This window comes from Procambarus clarkii, chromosome 40 (assembly GCF_040958095.1).
Source record: "Procambarus clarkii isolate CNS0578487 chromosome 40, FALCON_Pclarkii_2.0, whole genome shotgun sequence".
NCBI lineage: Eukaryota > Metazoa > Arthropoda > Malacostraca > Decapoda > Cambaridae > Procambarus > Procambarus clarkii.
The window spans coordinates 10,667,435-10,689,742 of NC_091189.1; the positions used below are offsets into that span (position 1 = coordinate 10,667,435).

Consider the following 22,308-nt stretch of genomic DNA (forward strand, 5'->3'; position numbering starts at 1 on the left):
TCCCTCTATCCGTCATTCTACCTCCTTAAACCCCCTCCCTCCCTCATTCTACCTCCTTAAACCCCCTCCCTCCCTCATTCTACCTCCTTAAACCCCCTCCCTCCCTCATTCTACCTCCTTAAACCCCCTCCCTCCCTCATTCTACCTCCTTAAACCCCCTCCCTCCCTCATTCTACCTCCTTAAACCCCCTCCCTCCCTCATTCTACCTCCTTAAACTCCCTCCATCCCTCATTCTACCTCCTTAAACCCCCTCCCTCCCTCATTCTACCTCCTTAAACCCCCCCTCCCTCCCTCATTCTACCTCCTTAAACCCCCTTCCCCTCATGCTTCCTCCCTACCCTGGACCTTCCCACTCAAGACACGTGTGTCCCGTCTAGCATGGTGCAGAGTGAGACGGACACAGACCTGAGCCTCGAGTACCAGCACTCTCCTCCTCCCCAACACCTGCTTCAACACCCGAGGAGGGCTGGAGCGTGGCCTTACTCCCGCAGCGTCTCCACCACCACCACCTCCCCAACTTCCCCACCACCGTCCTCAGAGCACAGCCCCCTCCTCCACCATCCCCACCACCAGCTGCCCACCGAAAATGTATTACCGAAGAAGCTGTAAGTTGAGTAAACAATGTTTGCGCCATGGGGAAGGTTTGATCATTGTTCTTACACATTAGGATGTTATTAATTACAGTCATTACCATGTCATTATGGTGTATGATCGTTAAGTGAGGGTCCAGCATCGTCCAAGATGACCTCGTATCCCTCCATCGCAATGGAGAGGGGGCAGGGAGGGGGGTTATTGGGGGGTTGGGGCTAGAAGAGAGGAGAGAAGCCTTACTGCTGGCTTGTGTGTGTCGGGTGAGGGCTGTGTCCAGGTTGCCCGACCAAAGAAACGTTATATTGTAGCTAGGTTATATAGATATCGGTTCTCGGTGGCTTCAGTAGCTTGCCTGGTGGTGGTGGATTTGACGGCTGTGTTCCACTACTGTATCGTAGCTGTGGCCGGGTGTGTTGAGTTGATCTGGATTTATCGTTATTTGTGGGTGTTTGTTCCATTCATCAAGTTCGGTAAGTCTCTTCACATGTAGAATGGGACGTGTGGAATTGTTCTCATTGTTGTGTGGCTTTTAGCCGTAACTGAACCTAACATTACTAAGCCTTCAGTTGTATCAACCTAACATTACTAAGCCTTCAGCTGTATCAACCTAACATTACTAAGCCTTCAGCTGTCTCAACCTAACATTACTAAGCCTTCAGCTGTCTCAACCTAACATTACTAAGCCTTCAGCTGTATCAACCTAACATTACTAAGCCTTCAGCTGTATCAACCTAACATTACTAAGCCTTCAGCTGTCTCAACCTAACATTACTAAGCCTTCAGCTGTAACTAACCTTACATAACCTAACTTCTTAAACTAAAGTTTCTCAATACGAATGTTGCATGATGAATGTTAGGTAACCATTGACGTATTGGACAATTAGAAAGTACAATTCGGCTTTATTGAATTTGGACAAACCGGAAAAGGTTTTATGTTCGTGTTGCTAATAAAACCCTAACCTAACCTGACCATCCTAGGCCTAATACTCGCTATCTGAGCCCTAATATAGTACATATATGTACTACACTAGGAATGTTTTAAAGTTGGGGGTTTTAGCTTTATTTTTGCCGAATTCTATAAAGTGAATAGTAACGAAATTCTACTATCGAATTGTCCATTACGTCACTGAATGTACGATAGTGCACATCGTTTACGTACAAGAAGTAGTACGTTAACAGTCATTGTGACCTCTCACGTTGCGGAGGTTGATAAAGAATGGTGTATGTTGACCAGACCACACACTAGAGAGTGAAGGGACGACGACGTCGTTTCGGTCCGTCCTGGACCATTCTCAAGTCGATTGTGACGATGATTCAGGATTGACCGAAACGTCGTCGTCGTCGTCCCTTCACGTTCTAGTGTGGGGTTTGGTCAACATATTTCAGTCACGTTATTGTGACTCCTCGTCTGCACAAAGAGTGGCATGTGTTTGATAATTAATATATATATATACTTATGATGCGAGGAGGACAACCTGCTTCCTACCAATCGATCAGGATTAATCCTATATAGGATTAATTTCCCAATTTCCCAATTAATTTTCCCAATTTCCCTGGAAACACAAATCGTAACTGACCCTATTTTCCGCTTGTTACAACTTGTAATAAAGTTGTTACATCTTGGCTTAACGTGTTTTTGACGCATTAGAACGTTGTTACAACTTGTTATATGGGTTGTTGTAACTGGTTAGGAGGTGTTAAATCTTGTTGTTCGAACGTTTGTAGCAACGTCGTAGTTTCGTTGTGTGTGTGTGGCGGGATACATCACTGCTCCTCTGACGTCACTGGGGAGGCTGGCCAATCAGAGCACGTTTATAGATCACTGGCGGGGTAAAGAGTGAAATACTTGGTTTTGCTGCTGGGGTGCCCCTCCTCCCCCCCTCCCTCCCCCTCCCCCCCTCCCCCCCCCTCCCCCCCCCTCCCCCTTCCCCCCTCCCCCCCCTCCTCCCCCCCCTCCTCCCCCCCCCCCCCGCGCGTTAGAGGGTGTTGGTATTCACATGTTCCAGATCTACAGTTCTCTAAATATTATTTCAGCAGGTAAATAATACTTTTGATAGGGTGGAGGCGGCGGCGTTGACCAATGCCCCCTGTAGCTCTGATAATGCCCTTGTTACGTTCTTAATGAGGTGATGTCGGTTAGGTCCAGCGGCACACATTGTGGCGCCCTCGGGGGAGGGGGGCATATTGCATCGAAGTCTACATGGCGTACTGTGTGTGTGTGTGTGTGTGTGTGTGTGTGTGTGTGTGTGTGTGTGTGTGTGTGTACTCACCTAGTTCACCTAGTTGTGTTTGCGGGGGTTGAGCTCTGGCTCTTTGGTCCCGCCTCTCAACCGTACAATCGTGTGTGTGTGTGTGTGTGTGTGTGTGTGTGTGTGTGTGTGTGTGTGTGTGTGTGTGTGTGTGTGTGTGTGTGTGTGTGTGTGTGTGTATACTCACCTTGTTGTGCTTGCAGGGTCGAGCATCTCCCTCCCCCCTCCCCCCATCTTTCGACTATCATTAGTTCAGTATAGCGACTCATTTCCCTAGTTTTTCTTATATTTACATATCAAGACTGTTGGCTTCGACAGGGTGCTCATCTTGTCCGTTCCACTTATTTACGACTCTGAGGCTGAAAAGGTTGCTCTTGACATCTCCGTACCTGCAGGATCGAGCTGCTAGCTCTTGGACCCCGCCTTTCTAACCGTCGGTTGACTAATCTACTCACTCCAGACCAAAGATTCATTATTATATCTAGTACATATATTTATCTTTCATTCGCACACACCCCCAGGAAGCAGCCCGTAGCAGCTGTCTAACTCCCAGGTACCTATTTACTGCTAAGTGAACAAGTACATAAGTACATCAGGTGAAAGAAACTGCCTGTTTGTTTTTGCCTCGGCCGGGAATCGAACTCGGACTCTTTAAGACTACGAACACTGAGTGCTGTCCACTCGGCAGCCAGGACTAGAGAGAGAGAGAGAGAGAGAGAGAGAGAGAGAGAGAGAGAGAGAGAGAGAGAGAGAGACAGACAGACAGACAGACAGACAGACAGACAGACAGACAGACAGACAGACACCAAATCACAACACTTGATTTCCATTGATCTCTCCGTCAGGTCCACCTACCAGTACGAGGACGACTCCTCGAACAAGAGAAGAAAAAGAGGCTCCATATTCTTCAGGAAGAAGAAGGTAGGTGGCTATGACCATGCGTGTGTGTGTTTGTGTACTCACCTAGTTGTGCTAGTGGGGGTTGAGCTTTGGCTCTTCAGGTCCCGCCTCTCGACTGTCAGAGAGAGAGAGAGAGAGAGAGAGAGAGGGAGGGAGGGAGGGAGAGGGGGGGGGGAAAGGCAACTGAAGGTAGAGAAAATGCTAGGAGCAGGACGAGGATTGCCCCAGCGTCCAGGGCAGCACCAGGCGCTCCAGGATCCCTGTACTGCTCCAGGATCTTCTCAACACAGACATCACCTTATTGTGATCTCACGGTGTTAACACTGAAAGTTGTGACGCGTTTGCCCCTTCCTTGCAGGACAAGACGAAGAAGAGCTCGCACCAGTTCGTGTCCGTGTGCTACAGCAACTCCGCCACCTGCGACGTCTGCAACAAGCCCATGACCAACAAGCCCGCCCTTCGCTGTGAAAGTAAGTATGAGGCTTGTACCGCCGCTCACCTGTACTCCTAGAGTACTGGTGGGATTGAAATGGGATTGAACTCGCGTCCCTGTACTCACAGGGTAACGCTGTGTACTCACCTAGTTGTGCTTGCGGGGGATTGAGCGCTGGTTCTTTGGTCCCCGCCTCTCAACCGTCAATCAACTGATGTACAGATTCCTGAGCCTACTGGACTCTATCATATCTACATTTGAAACTGTGTATGGAAGTCAGCCTCCACCACATCACTGCCTAATGCATTCCACCTATTAACTACTCTTGACACTGAGAAAATTCTTTCTAACGTCCCTGTGGCTCATGTGGGTACTCAGTCTCTACCTGTGTCCCCTTGTTCGAGTACCACCCGTGTTAAAAAGTTTATCCTTATGTGTATCCCCCTCCCCCTTGCTCTTTCTCTAAGGTAGGTACGCAGTGGTGGTCACGCTGCTCTCAATTTCTCTGTCTGTCGCTGATGCGCAGGGAAATCACAATAGCACGATGTATCAACGAGAAAATATTGAGGCAATGAAATGGGATTGAACTCGCGTCCCTGTACCTTCCCAGACGGGTAGTGCGTGCGTCTGGGGAGTCCAAGAATGCAAGTTCTCTGACATGATATTGCCTCAATATTTTCTTAGTAGTGCTACAAATGTAACCTGCCCTCAAAATTAATGCTTCGAAAATAATACTCTATCAACTACAGCAAAAAAAAAATAAATAAAAAAATACTTGTTTAGGCAAATTTTAAAGCATTGCAAGGTTGACGTTTGTTTGAACAAACGAGCATCGTTATCGCTATGTTAGGTTAGATAGGTTAGGTTAGAAAGGTTAGGCGCTTGTGGGTGGGTTAGGCTACATGCTTCTGGTTATCCAAGTACCACTAAATAACTGAAGTGTGTGGAATGGTGGGAACGGGCTGGTGGCATGTTGGGGGGGGGACGGGGGACGGGTCGAGGCCTGCAGCCAGGGAAGATCTGAGCAGCAGTCTAGGCCGTGTTACTTTAATGTAAAGATCAGTTAATACCTGGCTCTTGTGTAAAGGTGTGCCCTGAGCTGACTTTAGTTTTGGATATACAGAAAGTTTTTATTCGCACCCCCCTCCTCCCTCTGCCCCCCCTCCCTCCCCCCCCTCCCTCTCCCCCCCCCCTCCCTCTCCCCCCCCCTCCCTCTCCCCCCCCCTCCCTCTCCCCCCCCTCCCTCTCCCCCCCTCCCTCTCCCCCCCTCCCTCTCCCCCCCTCCCTCTCCCCCCCCTCCCTCTCCCCCCCCTCCCTCTCCCCCCCCTCCCTCTCCCCCCCTCCCTCTCCCCCCTCCCTCTGCCCCCCCCTCCCTCTGCCCCCCCTCCCTCTGCCCCCCCTCCCTCTGCCCCCCCTCCCTCTGCCCCCCCTCCCTCTGCCCCCCCTCCCTCTGCCCCCCTCCCTCTGCCCCCCTCCCTCTGCCCCCCCTCCCTCTGCCCCCCTCCCTCTGCCCCCCTCCTCTGCCCCCCTCCCTCTGCCCCCTCCCTCTGCCTCTGCCCCCCTCCCTCTGCCCCCCTCCCTCTGCTCCCCCCTCCCTCTGCCCCCCCTCCTCTGCCCCCTCCCTCTGCCCCCCCTCCCTCTGCCCCCCTCCCTCTGCCCCCCCCTCCCTCTGCCCCCCCTCCCTCTGCCCCCCTCCCTCTGCCCCCCCTCCCTCTGCCCCCCCTCCCTCTGCCCCCCCCTCCCTCTGCCCCCCTCCCTCTGCCCCCCCTCCCTCTGCCCCCTCTCTCTCTCTCTCTCTCTCTCTCTCTCTCTCTCTCTCTCTCTCTCTCTCTCTCTTCTCACTTTCTCTCTTCTCTCTCACTTTCTCTTTCTCTTCTCACTCTTCTCTTCTCACTTTCTCTCTCTCTCTCTCTCACTTTCTCTCTCTCTCTCTCTCTCTCTCTCTCTCTCTCTCTCTCTCTCTCTCTCTCACTTTCTCTCTCTCTCTCTCTCTCTCTCACTTTCTCTCTCTCTCTCACTTCTCTCTCTCTCTCACTTTCTCTCTCACTTTCTCTCTCTCACTTCTCTCTCACTTTCTCTCTCACTTTCTCTCTCTCTCTCTCTCTCTCTCACTTCTCACTCTCTCTCTCACTTCTCTCTCTCACTTTCTCTCTCTCTCACTTTCTCTCTCTCTCTCTCTCTCTCTCTCTCTCTCTCTCTCTCTCTCTCTCTCTCTCTCTCTCGTGCGTGCGTGCGTGCGTGCGTGTGCTCCCGTCCTTCTTAACCTGCCCTCGATGGTCAGCATAAAAAATGTGGCCCCGCGGGCGAGATAGCATTTTTACAGTTTTAAAATAAATGGTATTTTGTTTATATATCTGGCTCGTTGTATTCAAACTTGAACAAAATATTTATATTTGCTCATAAAACTGAGCGTATTTTCGTCGACGGTCAGTGTTGGCCAATAACAAGCCTTGTTTACATGTGCTGACTTTGTTAGTGGCGGCTTTGGTCTCGTGTTCATGCTGATCTGTCTATTTTTGAGTCTAAGGATTTGCTATGTCCAGGAAGAGGTGTTGGGGGGGGGTTGTTATTTTGATTGATAAGAAAGCTTCGTCAAACTGCTTGTGATGCATCTTCCTCAAGATCACCTCCTTTAATAGGCTGCAAGCCGAATATATGTCTGGTTCCTGTTATTATTATTATTATTATTATTATTATTATTATTATTATTATTATTATTATTATTATTATTATTATTGCATTTAATATTGTTATACGTTACGTGGGAACAGGTAGATGGTGTTGTAGTTAGTGACAGGTAGATATGGGGGGTAGATACGGTCGTGAAAGCGGGTAAATTGGTAATTGTGAGATGGAGAGGTAGAGCCGGGTAGAATAGATGGAAGCTGGTAGATATGCAGGTCGTCAGGTAAAGTTAGGAAGATGAAGTTAAGCAAGTAGATATATCTAGTCAGACGTGGAGGGGGGGGAGGGGGGAGGGGGGCACACAGGCGTTATGCCGCGTAGTGTGTCAGTTGTTGAGCCAGATGCCAAGACAGGTGAGTGACACCTGTCAAAGCCCTGCACAACACCTGTCAGTATTGAATGTTTTGCAACCAGTTGGGAAAGGAGGGAGGGAGCGAAGGGGGGGGGGAGGGTCGCTGGATAGATGAGGCGACATGAGAAAAGAAGAGAGGAGGGGAGGGAAGAGTTTGGATAGATGGGCTAGTATTCATCAGCCATTTACGAATCAACTGCCACCATTGTATTGTTACTATGGAACAACGCTGCTGCCATTGGAAACTTTGCCACAGTCACCCCTTGAGCGAAAAGAGCATTACCAATTGCAATGGTTTTGTGGAACGGAATTTAATTGAGTCTGCCCTAATCAGTGTCCAAATCTTATCAATGTTAATACTGGTATGTACAAACTTGACCCAGTTTTAAGTTACAATATTGTACAACAGTTTAAGAAAAAACTCTTGATAGGGAGTTACAATGTCTCCTAACAATATTACATTCATATATGTGTGTTGAAGAGGCTTTTTCTTCAATCTTTTATTCCTACCGCTTAATCCTTCTGACCATTCTAAGCTAATCTATACCTATTTCTGGTTAATTCTTTCCCAGGGGATGGGTGGTCAGGTTCCAGTGGTAGTTGACCAGACCACACACTAGAAATTGAAGGGACGACGACGTTTCGGTCCGTCCTGGACCATTCTCAAGTCGATTGTGGTAGTGTAGTGACTACCACAATTCCAGTGGTAGTCTCTACACTCCCTTTGTGATTTCTCCACGGGAGACATCTCCCGTCACGCAGGGTGCAGTTGCACCTCCACAGATCTCCAGTATCAGCTCTTGATACTGGTAATGGCTCAAAAGGGCCACCACTTACGGGCTATTCATGCCCGTGCCACCTTTTGGGTGGCTTAATCTTCATCAATCAATCGTGATTTCTCTTAGTCTGGTGTTGACAAAGGCCTTGATCGGCCGAAACGTTCATCTTCCTTTTCCATTTCTCTGGATTTTCCGCATATATATAGAACAGTGTCAGACCACGGAGGAAGAATTGAAACAGGAATTTCCTTAAGTACTTTCGCACATTAATACAACTTCAGAAGGAATGATACATTCCTTCATATTAATACATTCCTTCTGAAGATGTATTAATATACGAAAGTACTTAAGGGAATTCCTGTTTCAACTATTCCTCCATGGCTTGACACTGCCATATATATATATATATATATATATATATATATATATATATATATATATATATATATATATATATATAATGTGTATGTGTAATTAATAATTTAAATATCGAATGAGAGCGATTGATTAAAATAAAATCATCTAGTGACCAAAATGTTGCAACACGGCTCGTTTATGGTCAATGTTTTCATATTAGAATTATCAAATGCAGCAAATTTAATACAGTTTTGTGATGTTTTTTTTTGTTTGGTAATCAATTTAATTAAAAACTATTAGTATGGGTTAGTATTCGATTGATTATTAATTTTAATAATATTACTCTTTATTATTTTTGATTAGCCAAGCCAAGCACGACTTGGCTTGGCTAATCAAATGTTATAATTTAATGTTATTAAAGCCTGTTATTCCAGGACGATTCGATAACCTCGGTTATGTTTATACTTTGTGGGTAAAATGAATACTTTAAAATCATGTCAGGAAACAGCTCATTGATACGCTTGGTAGTTGTGGTGGAGGGAAGGCTGGGGTTGTGGGGGTGCTGGTGGAGGGAAGGCTGCGGTTGTGGGGGTGCTGGTGGAGGGAAGGCTGCGGTTGTGTGGGGTGCTGGTGGAGGGAAGGTTGGGGTTGTGGGGGTGCTGGTGGAGGGAAGGCTGGGGTTGTGGGGGTGCTGGTGGAGGGAAGGCTGGGGTTGTGGGGGTGCTGGTGGAGGGAAGGCTGGGGTTGTGGGGGTGCTGGTGGAGGGAAGGCTGGGGTTGTGGGGGTGCAGCTGTCCGACCCACAGCCTCATGGGTGGCTGTTCTGCCTCCATAGCAAAGAGCTTGTTTAACCTAGCACCTGCCGTACGCTCCTTGTACCTATTATATCATTATACAACCTAGAAGCAGGACTGGATATATATATATATATATATATATATATATATATATATATATATATATATATATATATATATATATATGTCGTACCTAGTAGCCAGAACGCACTTCTCAGCCTACTATGCAAGGCCCGATTTGCCTAATAAGCCAAGTTTTCCTGAATTAATATATTTTCTCTAATTTTTTTCTTATGAAATGATGAACCTACCCATTTCATTATGTATGAGGTTAATTTTTTTTAATGGAGTTAAAAGTAACGTAGATATATGACCGAACCTAACCAACCCTACCTAACCTAACCTAACCTATTTTTATAGGTTAGGTTGGGTTAGGTAACCGAAAAAGGTAGGTTAGGTCGTCGAAAAAGCATTAATTCATGAAAACTTGGCTTATTAGGCAAATTGGGCCTTGCATAGTAGGCTGAGAAGTGCGTTCTGGCTGCTAGGTACGACTTATATATATATATATATATATATATATATATATATATATATATATATATATATATATATATATATATTTTTTTTTTTTTAAAGTTTGTGAGGGTACCACCTCTGGTGCCAATGTGGGGACCCATAGCCTCGGAGAAGAAAATAAAAAGTATTCAGAGGAGACCTTGTGGTTTCTTACTGAACACTAATATTATCTTCTCCTACCACCCCCATTCTTTTGTATGTACACATATATATTTACTTTATTTGAACTTTGTTACAAAAAAGGAGTTACATATGGGTTACAAAGATGGTTATCATAGGTTGTCGAGTTTCTCCAGCTCCTCAGATGGCGGGCAGGAACCCTGGATGCAGTGCGCATTTCCCCTCTGTATCGCCACACTGAGGCGCTGGAAAAGTATATATATATATGTAAATATATATATAAAGAAATATATATATATATATATATATATATATATATATATATATATATATATATATATATATAATATTGCCTAGATACTGATTTTATCTTTATATATATATATACACATATGAGCGAAATTGTCTTTGCCCAGCGTGAAGGTGAGGCCAGAGCTGGAGGTGCTGAGAGAGGAGTTTTGAAAGGAACACAACTCTTTCTTACACGCAACGTTTCGCGTTGCCAGTTTCTGAGCGAAACATCTGTACGAAATGTAGTTTTTTTTTGTAACTGGTTATAGCGGGGGTGGGGGAGGGGGGGGAGAGGTGGGGAGGAAGGTAGGGGGTAGAGACATAGGGGTGCCTCACGATGTCACCACTAGAGGGGTGGAGACGTCTGTCTGACTTCCAGGTGATATCATCCCCTCCGCTGCCAAACCCCCCCATTTAACACTACTTTTAACAAAATATCTCATATAAATGCTGTGTATATTTTTTGTTTAACCTTTTCTTGTGTGGTTGCAGCATGTCAGGTGTGTGTCCACGAGCACTCCTGCAAGGACCAGATCTCCGACTGCTCCAAGCTGAAGAACCCCAAGGTGAGGCCAACCCTTCCGCTGCTTCAGTCTGTTGCCTTCGCTGCTTCAGTTTCATTGCCTTACTCGGGCTTTGTGCTTCAGCCGCTTGATATTATGTGTGTGTGTGTGTGTGTGTTTATTATTCCCCCCATGTCGTTGCCCGCGCGTGCTTCTCTTGTCTCTTAACACTGAAGGTTCGTATGTGTCGAGTGCAGTGTTTTTTTTTTTCCTCTCTTCATGAAGGCTACTTATCGAAAATAGATTGTCATTTTTTGTTATTATTATTTACCATTTTCAGTGTTCAATCAGCCAGGCTGTGGGGGGTTGTTAGGGATACGGGACTAACGGGTTACCTTGAGGTGCTTCCGGGGCTTAGCGTCCCCGCGGCCCGGTCGTCGACCAGGCCTCGGAGAGGAGAGCGCGGGAGAAAACGACAACATTTAGCGCCCCCTGTAGCGGAAATGACTATTTAGTTTTGAGGGTCACCGAGGCCTGGCTGGACAGTGTCGTGCAGACCTCCACGTGAGCCGCAGTGATGAAACAGTAGCTAACGCACTACACCTCTAGCGTTCACGCATTAGCAATATCCTGCGTGACGCAATGTGTCAAACACGATAGCTGGGCCCACTGACCCTGTTGTCTCCTCTAGCGGTGTGGCGCCACGTAAACTACTCAACAACACTCCACGGTGGCATGAAAAGCACAACATTAACGCTTTTATTAATGATATTTATAACTGTTGTTGCAGATTTGTTCTCGCTTTATGAGCTGCAAATGTCGGTAACTAGTTGCGTAGGTGTGTGTGTGTGTGTGTGTGTGTGTGTGTGTGTGTATGTGTGTGTGTGTGTGTGTGTGTGTGTGTGTGTGTGTGTGTGTGTGTGTGTGTGTGTGTGTGTGTGCGTGCGTGTGCGTTCACCTAGTTGTGCTTGCGGGGATTGAGCTCTGGCTCTTTGTGTGTGTACTCACCTATTTGTACCGCACCTATTTATGGTCTCACGTAGGCAGTGTAAAACGCCCTAAATGCCTCCTTACTTAGGTTTCTGAATGTCAAGCGCGTGTCTGTGTGTGCTTGCCTGCCTGCCTGCCTCTGTATGTTGAGACTGCTGTACTGCAATGAGCAGAAAGGTACATAATATTCCAATAGATTAAAGGTATGTCCAATATAAATTAATATTTATCCAATATAAAAAATAATATATATAAACTAACATTTATATATACATGTCATAATTTTATGTACAGCTAGGGGTCTAGGATAGGTTTTGGTTATTTTTAAAAGAGTTGCTTTGCCCGTTAACAGGGGGAGGTTGGGGCCTGGGTACCGGGTGTTTGACGAAGCCGTTACGCAAGCACTTACGAACCTGTACATCTTTCCTCAATCTTTGACATTTATTAAACAGTTTACAAGCCTGAAAAAAAACCTCCCTATGTACTGTTGTTATTGTTATAAACAGCCTCCTGGTGCATCGGAGCTCATTAACTGTTTAATAATTGTAAACAAAAGCCGCCAAAGATTGAGAAAAGATGTACAGGTTCGTAAGTGCTCGCGTAACTGCTTCGTGAATCTGATCCCCCTGGCCTTGGCGGGAGAGGGTAGTTCAGGCCGCCACAACAGCCTACTGGCTCAACCTTCAAGGACACAATAAACTCAGGGCATATATTGAACCCAAAATAAATGATCGTACACTTGGCCCTTCGTGATGACCAGACCACACACTAGAATGTGAAGGGACGACGACGTTTCGGTCCGTCCTGGACCATTCTCAAGTGGCCCTTCATACGGCCAATTCATACGGCCAATTAGCAAGGCTCTATTATGTAAACCTGTTGTTTGCTTGGCTAAAACAAAACCGTATGTTTGATTTCACTAGAATGATTGTTTCATGTACAGTGTTGTGTGTATAATGATTGTTTCATGTACAGTGTTGTGTGTATATATATTATTGAGATTTATATCGCAGTTGTGATTTATATATATATTTTTTTGCTATGTGTTGTAATTGTTATAATTTGTTTAACTGTGGTGGTTGTGAATGGTGTGGTGTTGCGGTGATGTGTGGCGCCTGCTCCTCTCTCTGACATGCTTGTCTGTCTTTTCTAGCACATCCAGTTGGCAGCAGGACTCACGACGCTGGTGAGGCTTCCCCCTGTGATGTGCAAACCTCTCCACCCCCCTTTGGTGTGCCCTCTCCACCCCCTTTGGTGTTCCCTCTCCACCCTCTGTGATGTACTTCCTTCACCCTCTGTAATGTACTTCCTCCACCCTCTGTAATGTACCTCCTTCCTCCACCCTATAATATACCTCCCCCACTCTGTAATGTACCTCCTCCACACCCCCCTCTGTGAAGTTAACAGCTGCTGGGTTCCACCCTCCACTGTGTTGCACCCCTTCCACCCGCTGTGTTGCATTGCCTCCACTCCCTGTGTTGCATCCACTAAATTACCTGTGCTGCACTCCCTCCACCACCACTTTGTTGCACCCCCCCGCTTGTTGCAACCCCGCCACTCCCCCCCTCTCCCCCCTGTGTTGCACCCCCTCTACCACTTAGGTTCAAGGGTGGTAATCTCGCCGTATACAACTGTAAGTCTTCTGTTTGACACTTGTTGACGTGTACACCATCTTGCGCACACGTGTATGTCCTCTGTGTATGTCCTCTTACGTGCACGTGTCTTGTTCCTCTGTGTATGTCCTTACGTGCACGTGTCTTGTTCCTCTGTGTGTGTCCTTACGTTTACGTGCACATGTCTTGTTCCTCTGTGTATGTCCTTACGTGCACATGTCTTGTTCCTCTGTGTATGTCCTCTTACGTGCACATGTCTTGTTCCTCTGTGTATGTCCTCTTACGTGCACATGTCTTGTTCCTCTGTGTATGTCCTCTTACGTGCACATGTCTTGTTCCTCTGTGTATGTCCTCTTACGTGCACATGTCTTGTTCCTCTGTGTATGTCCTCTTACGTGCACGTGTCTTGTTCCTCTGTGTATGTCCTTACGTTTACGTGCACATGTCTTGTTCCTCTGTGTATGTCTTTACGTGCACATGCCTTGTTCCTCTGTGTATGTCCTTACGTGCACATGTCTTGTTCCTCTGTGTATGTCCTCTTACGTGCACATGTCTTGTTCCTCTGTGTATGTTCTCTTACGTGCACATGTCTTGTTCCTCTGTGTATGTCCTTACGTGCACATGTCTTGTTCCTCTATGTATGTCCTTACGTGTGTATCTGTGTGTGCGTATGTACGCGCGCTTCCTCTTGTGTGCTGCTATGAGCACTTTTGTGTGTACCTCGTGTACACCTCTGTGTCGTCTCGTGTGCGTCTGTGTGTTTTTCGTGTACATCTGTATGTTCTCTGGTGTATACATCTGTGTTGTGTTTATCATGTGTACATTTGTCTTCTTATATACACACATGTATGTTTCATTAATGTGCACATGCATTTGTATATCCCCTTATATATATATATATATATATATATATATATATATATATATATATATATATATATATATATATATATATATATATATATATGTCGTACCTGATAGCCAGAACGCACTTCTCAGCCTACTATTCAAGGCCCGATTTGCCTAATAAGCCAAGTTTTCATGAAGTAATGTTTTTTCGTCTACCTAACCTACCTAACCTAACCTAGCTTTTTTTGGCTACCTAACCTAACCTTACCTATAAATATAGGTTAGGTTAGGTTAGGTAGGGTTGGTTAGGTTCGGGCATATATCTACGCTAATTTTAACTCCAATAAAAAAAAATTGACTTCATACATAGAGAAAAGGGTTGCTTTATCATTTCATAAGAAAAAAATTATAGTAAATATATTAATTCAGGAAAACTTGGCTTATTAGGCAAATCGGGCCTTGAATAGTAGGCTGAGAAGTGAGTTCTGGCTACTAGGTACGACATATATATATATATATATATATATAGCCAGAATGCAGTACTTGGCCTACTATGCAAGGCCCGATTTGCCTATTAAGCCAAGTTTTCCTGAATTTATTAAGTTTTCGATTTATTTTCTTACGAATTAATTTTATTAATATAATAATATTCAAATTAACCAATTTGATTTTTTTTTAAAATAACGAAAATCACTCGGCTTATTGGGCCTTGCATACTAGGCCAAGTAGTGCATTTTGGCTATTAGGTACGACATTAATATACATATATTCAACATATATACTCAAATTCTCACCCCCCATCCCTCTGTCATCATCAATTCTTATCGCCTCGCCAATCCTTTCACCATAATACTATTAACCACCACGACCCCCCCTTCCCTGTGTTTTCCCCCGCGGGGCCGACAGGTCATCCAGAAGCCCGGTGGCACGGCCGGACTGACGACCACCACCAAGAGCGCGAGCCTGGGGTCGTACGCCACCACGGGGACGGGGGCGAGTGCAGGAGCCTCGTCCAAAACGCAGCAGGCGGTGGTGGCCCGGTCGAGGTCGTCGGCGGCCCACTCCTCCTCCCCGACACGGCCCACCAGTGTCTCCTCGCCCAGGTACGCCACCACAACCCTGGTCCTGTGCCTTGTCAAGTTTGGTCTCGTAATAGTAAATATAGGATATAGTTGCCATATTTATTATTATTATTTTTATTATTATTATTATTATTATTATTATTATTATTATTATTATTATTGTTATTGTTATTATTTATTTTGTATTTTTCTTCTTCCCTTCCTTATTAAGACTGGATAAATCGGGTTTCAGACAAAGGAGACATTATTTTCCAATTTTCATTTTGCTCCGCGTAGGAAGAAATTGAAATAAGTTTATTGAGGTATAAATGCATACTCAGGGATGAGGTACAGTGTTCATACATACATACATACATACATACATACATACATACATACATACATACATACATACATACATACATACATCACATCACAGTCAACACATTACTAAACATTGAGTGATGAACATATACATTTCTTCCTTTACACATGCAGCATGTTACCAGACGCGTGTAGGAAGAAGTGGAGCCGTTTGCGCCATGTTTTGGCGTACATTCTTTCACGTTCCCGCTCGTCAGCTGAACTTTGTAGAGAAGCAAATTTTTCGGAATAGGTCTTAAAATGGCTCTAAATTTGTATAAGAGGACGTTTGCTGTTCATTAAATTGAAGGATAAGACGCCGGTTGGACCCGTCTGAGGATATGTCATTAGTTTAGTCTTGAGACATCAATCAGATCGCCATAATGTTGGAAGATAGAACACGAAACTTAAAGCCACTAAAGAGGTCGTAAGTTGGGAGGTGGGGGGGGGGAGGAATGGGGTGATAATGTTGCAACTGGCAATAGGCCTGGGAATAGGCCATCAACTAGGCTTGAGTGTAGATAGGACATCAACTAGCCATAAGTGAAGATAAGACATTAAGCATGAGTTTGACATCAATTAGGCACAACTTTTGAATGGGGGGGGGGGGTTTGTTTATTATTGACAATTTTAAGGATACTTTAATGATTATTCACCTTAGATGAATAATCATTATTACCTATTATAGCAGTATTATCATTAGTACCTATTATAGCAGTAAAATAGGTACCTGGGTGTTAGTCAGCTGTCACGGGCTGCTTCCTGGGGGTGGAGGCCTGGTCGAGGACCGGGCCGCGGGGACACTAAAAAGCTCCGAAATCATCTCAAGATAACCTCAAGATAAGATAGATCGTGTGTAATGGGTGATCTTGTTATACACGCTAGGTGCCATTGATGGTTGCTTCAGGTGACGCTCGCCTTAGGTCACTACAGGTCACACTTGGACGCTGTATTACTCGCGATGCAGCTTGGCTGTAGCCTTCACTCTTATCAAACAATCTTCACTATCTCCTGCGCTTGAGAAATCTCCAACGTTTGCTGTGGGTAGAAAAGGACTGAACGCTGAACCAGAGGTTGAACGGCGAGACCAAAAGAGCTGAAGCTCGCCCTCACGACGGTCTAAACCCCAGTTCACACTCCCTTTTGGAGGGTGAACAAATCGACTCCCCCCCCCCCCCTCCTTGCAACAGTAACTGGGGCTAGGGGTTCTGGTTGCAATAGACAGGGGGGGGTGCGTACGCTTAGAGAGCTCAGGGTATGTCAGGAAAACCTCTAAGAAAGAAATTATAACATATGATAATATATATATAATTAATTTGAGATTTTATTGTTTGAGATTTTACCGATACCATTACTGTAGAAATAGATGAGAGAACATAGATACTAAGGTATCAGTACACGTCTAGCATAGACACTACACTTTCCATACAAACCTCTAAAATTTCCAAAACGTTAGGTCCTGTTTCTTGTTATTTATTTAAAAAAGAATTTGTTCCTGAAGGGGAAAACAATATCTCATTTTGTGTCGTCATTTATTAATCTTGTAACAATAATATATTAATTAAATTGTTTCTAACCGAACAAGACACTGAAAAAGTGTTGGTATTATTATTATATATATATATATATTATTATATATATATGCATATATATATATATATATATATATATATATATATATATATATATATATATATATATATATATATATATGCAATTGACGATCACTAAACACTGATCATTTGTATGCGGAAAATCCACAGAGAAATGGGAAAGAGAGATGAACGTTTCGCCCGATCTGGGCCTTTGTCAACACCGGACTGAAAGAAATCACAAAGGAAGAATCAAAGAATCATTCTTCCTTTGTGATTTCTTTCAGTCCGGTGTTGACAAAGGCCCAGATCGGGCGAAACGTTCATCTCTCTTTCCCATTTCTCTGTGGATTTTCCGCATGCATATATATATATATATATATATATATATATATATATATATATATATATATATATATATATAAATATATGCGAACAAACCTATATAGTTATATATATAATATATTCATAATATACACATATATATACACACACATATAGACAAAAGGTTCACAATTTTATATATATATATATTTAATGCTAAACAAGAGTACTAAATAAAACCTCCAATGTGTGCTTTCTACTTGAGTTGGCCTGAGTTGTGTATTGCACCTGTTTTGTTGATGGTATTGTGTTTTAACACCTTATGGGTTATCCCCGAGCCCCTCAAGACCATAGTGCTGAATGATGCCTCGCTCTGTGTGTGTGTGTCGTCTTCCTCCCCGAGCCCCTGAAGACCATAGTGCTGAATGATGCCTCGCTCTGTGTGTGTGTGTCGTGTTCCTCCCCGAGCCCCTGAAGACCATAGTGCTGAATGATGCCTCGCTCTGTGTGTGTGTGTCGTCTTCCTCCCCGAGCCCCTCAAGACCATAGTGCTGAATGATGCCTCGCTCTGTGTGTGTGTGTCGTCTTCCTCCCCGAGCCCCTCAAGACCATAGTGCTGAATGATGCCTCGCTCTGTGTGTGTGTCGTCTTCCTCCCCGAGCCCCTCAAGACCATAGTGCTGAATGATGCCTCGCTCTGTGTGTGTGTGTCGTCTTCCTCCCCGAGCCCCTCAAGACCATAGTGCTGAATGATGCCTCGCTCTGTGTGTGTGTGTCGTCTTCCTCCCCGAGCCCCTCAAGACCATAGTGCTGAATGATGCCTCGCTCTGTGTGTGTGTGTCGTCTTCCTCCCCGAGCCCCTCAAGACCATAGTGCTGAATGATGCCTCGCTCTGTGTGTGTGTCGTCTTCCTCCCCGAGCCCCTCAAGACCATAGTGCTGAATGATGCCTCGCTCTGTGTGTGTGTGTCGTCTTCCTCCCCGAGCCCCTCAAGACCATAGTGCTGAATGATGCCTCGCTCTGTGTGTGTGTCGTCTTCCTCCCCGAGCCCCTCAAGACCATAGTGCTGAATGATGCCTCGCTCTGTGTGTGTGTGTCGTCTTCCTCCCCGAGCCCCTCAAGACCATAGTGCTGAATGATGCCTCGCTCTGTGTGTGTGTGTCGTCTTCCTCCCCGAGCCCCTCAAGACCATAGTGCTGAATGATGCCTCGCTCTGTGTGTGTGTGTCGTCTTCCTCCCCGAGCCCCTCAAGACCATAGTGCTGAATGATGCCTCGCTCTGTGTGTGTGTGTCGTCTTCCTCCCCGAGCCCCTCAAGACCATAGTGCTGAATGATGCCTCGCTCTGTGTGTGTGTCGTCTTCCTCCCCGAGCCCCTCAAGACCATAGTGCTGAATGATGCCTCGCTCTGTGTGTGTGTGTCGTCTTCCTCCCCGAGCCCCTCAAGACCATAGTGCTGAATGATGCCTCGCTCTGTGTGTGTGTGTCGTCTTCCTCCCCGAGCCCCTCAAGACCATAGTGCTGAATGATGCCTCGCTCTGTGTGTGTGTGTCGTCTTCCTCCCCGAGCCCCTCAAGACCATAGTGCTGAATGATGCCTCGCTCTGTGTGTGTGTGTCGTCTTCCTCCCCGAGCCCCTGAAGACCATAGTGCTGAATGATGCCTCGCTCTGTGTGTGTGTGTCGTCTTCCTCCCCGAGCCCCTCAAGACCATAGTGCTGAATGATGCCTCGCTCTGTGTGTGTGTGTCGTCTTCCTCCCCGAGCCCCTCAAGACCATAGTGCTGAATGATGCCTCGCTCTGTGTGTGTGTGTCGTCTTCCTCCCCGAGCCCCTCAAGACCATAGTGCTGAATGATGCCTCGCTCTGTGTGTGTGTGTCGTCTTCCTCCCCGAGCCCCTCAAGACCATAGTGCTGAATGATGCCTCGCTCTGTGTGTGTGTGTCGTCTTCCTCCCCGAGCCCCTCAAGACCATAGTGCTGAATGATGCCTCGCTCTGTGTGTGTGTGTCGTCTTCCTCCCCGAGCCCCTCAAGACCATAGTGCTGAATGATGCCTCGCTCTGTGTGTGTGTGTCGTCTTCCTCCCCGAGCCCCTCAAGACCATAGTGCTGAATGATGCCTCGCTCTGTGTGTGTGTGTCGTCTTCCTCCCCGAGCCCCTGAAGACCATAGTGCTGAATGATGCCTCGCTCTGTGTGTGTGTGTCGTCTTCCTCCCCGAGCCCCTCAAGACCATAGTGCTGAATGATGCCTCGCTCTGTGTGTGTGTGTCGTCTTCCTCCCCGAGCCCCTCAAGACCATAGTGCTGAATGATGCCTCGCTCTGTGTGTGTGTGTCGTCTTCCTCCCCGAGCCCCTCAAGACCATAGTGCTGAATGATGCCTCGCTCTGTGTGTGTGTGTCGTCTTCCTCCCCGAGCCCCTCAAGACCATAGTGCTGAATGATGCCTCGCTCTGTGTGTGTGTGTCGTCTTCCTCCCCGAGCCCCTGAAGACCATAGTGCTGAATGATGCCTCGCTCTGTGTGTGTGTGTCGTCTTCCTCCCCGAGCCCCTCAAGACCATAGTGCTGAATGATGCCTCGCTGTGTGTGTGTGTGTCGTCTTCCTCCCCGAGCCCCTCAAGACCATAGTGCTGAATGATGCCTCGCTCTGTGTGTGTGTGTCGTCTTCCTCCCCGAGCCCCTCAAGACCATAGTGCTGAATGATGCCTCGCTCTGTGTGTGTGTGTCGTCTTCCTCCCCGAGCCCCTCAAGACCATAGTGCTGAATGATGCCTCGCTCTGTGTGTGTGTGTCGTCTTCCTCCCCGAGCCCCTCAAGACCATAGTGCTGAATGATGCCTCGCTCTGTGTGTGTGTGTCGTCTTCCTCCCCGAGCCCCTCAAGACCATAGTGCTGAATGATGCCTCGCTCTGTGTGTGTGTGTCGTCTTCCTCCCCGAGCCCCTCAAGACCATAGTGCTGAATGATGCCTCGCTCTGTGTGTGTGTCGTCTTCCTCCGTCTCAATTTGGAAGCGAATACCAGTTTATTTTCAGTTTTATCTTTTTTTTTTTAATCAACTTTCTCTTTTTTCGTTTTGTTTTGTTTTCTTTTGCATCTTGTTCCAATACCGGTGAAGGTGTGTGTGTTTTAATAGCCGGTGCCGGAGGGAGCGGTAGAGAGTGATGGTAGAGCAGCTGCCAGTGAGACACGCTTCAAGTAGCCAGCAATATAGGATAAACACCCCCGCCCTCCCCCTCACGTGTCAGCCTGTGTTGACAACCCTCTCCTTCACGTGTAGCTAGGGAGAGGGGAGGAGGAGGAGGGGCAGGGGGGTTGTGTAGGTTGACCCGTCTTATGTGTTACCATATGTGTGTGTGTGCGCGCGTTGCGATTTTATAATCCCGTCTGCCTCCTGTAATTGTTTTTTCCCCTGTATTTTTTCGTTTACATTTTGCAGCATTTTGAAATCCTTTAGCCGCTTCTTCTTGTGCCTTTTTAATTTCCAACTGGTGTGGAGAGCATTGAAGGTGCTGGTGGTGACGGGCGGGGTGGAGACGAGGGGGGTGGGGGGATGGAGAGGGGGGTGCTACCCCCCAGCACTCACCCCCCTGTGTGCTGTGTGCTCTCGTCTGCACCAGCACTTGTCACCTCGGGTAGAGAAGGCTGGAAGTAAAGCAAGAATTGTGGCTTTGTTAGTAAGAGAGAGATGGAGAAAAAGGGAGATGACAAGGAGGGAGGAGGTTGCAGTTGATCAAGTCAACATTGCAGTGTGCAACGAGAGTGTTGAGGAAGTAGTTGAAGGTAATGATAATTATGGTGCTAATGTGTGTGTGTGTGTGTGTGATGGGCTTCCAGTGTGGGTATGTACTGAAGTAGTCGTTCCTGTCTCTTTAGTTCAGCAAAGATGCAAATCCACAAGGTGATTTAGCAAATTGAGTCTCAATAATAAGCATATTAATTAACTGGAACCTAATAAATGAGGACCTCGCATAAATAAGCTGGGAAGAATAGCTAAATAAAAATGGCTAAACCCAAATTTATAACTCAAACTTAATAGGCACAGAATAGACATAATCCACATTACATACTAAGAAAAAAATAAGAAGTAGGCGAAGAGGCTACTGCCAAAACTGCTCTCTGGAGAACGTCAAGAAAGGCTACGTACAGGAACACAAGGTCTGGATCTGAAACCGTAAGAATCGTATCAAATCCAGAAGAGACGAACAGAGAGCAAAAACTATTAATCAAAATTGAGAAACCCCAAAATTATTTCTTCGCCTATACAAACTCACAGAACAAAAACCTCACCCGGTATTGGTCCCTTGCGAAAGAAAATGTCACGTTCTCTGGTGACAATAGCACATCACTGTAATACTGAGACACTAAGACACACTGCAAATCTGCTTCACACTGATGATTGACCACCTAAATTAATTCCTTTATGAACGTGACATCATCGTGGACTCATACCTCACACGTCACACTTAAGCCCACTGGACTTGTAGGGTGTAGTCCAGTGGGCTTAGGGTGAAGCAGCCATACCATGCATCCACTGCCCAGGCCCAGAGTCATGGAATTCCATATTCATTAAGGTTTTAATACAATCAAATTACCACAGACCCTAAACAGGATGTGGAAACATAGCCTAAATTCCGGTATTATCCCTGACACCTTGAAACAGCGGAGATGTGCTGCTCCAGAAAGGATGGGGGGGGGGGGCGCAAGGAAGCAGAAACAAACAATTGTAGACCACTAGTACAAGCACCACACCGCATATGGAACCACATGTACATCATCCTGGACAACATATGTTTACAGGACACTTTTTACTGTTCACAATTGCTAGACTACTATGGTATGGATGGCATCACTTTGGTGATGGATGACATGGGGAGTGTTACTGAGGCAC

General features: G+C 46.2%; 1 protein-coding gene across 1 annotated transcript in view; it reads left to right on the forward strand.

Annotated features, from left to right (window-relative positions):
* Window positions 1-22,308, forward strand: part of cyst (rho guanine nucleotide exchange factor 18 cysts) — a gene marked incomplete in the record, with an annotated part of 103,390 nt that overhangs the window by 44,501 nt on the left and 36,581 nt on the right. The window contains 5 exon segments of the mRNA XM_069338673.1: window positions 3,687-3,762; window positions 4,100-4,211; window positions 10,626-10,699; window positions 12,780-12,812; window positions 14,995-15,191. Of these exon segments, the coding sequence (XP_069194774.1) occupies window positions 3,687-3,762; window positions 4,100-4,211; window positions 10,626-10,699; window positions 12,780-12,812; window positions 14,995-15,191 (492 nt within the window).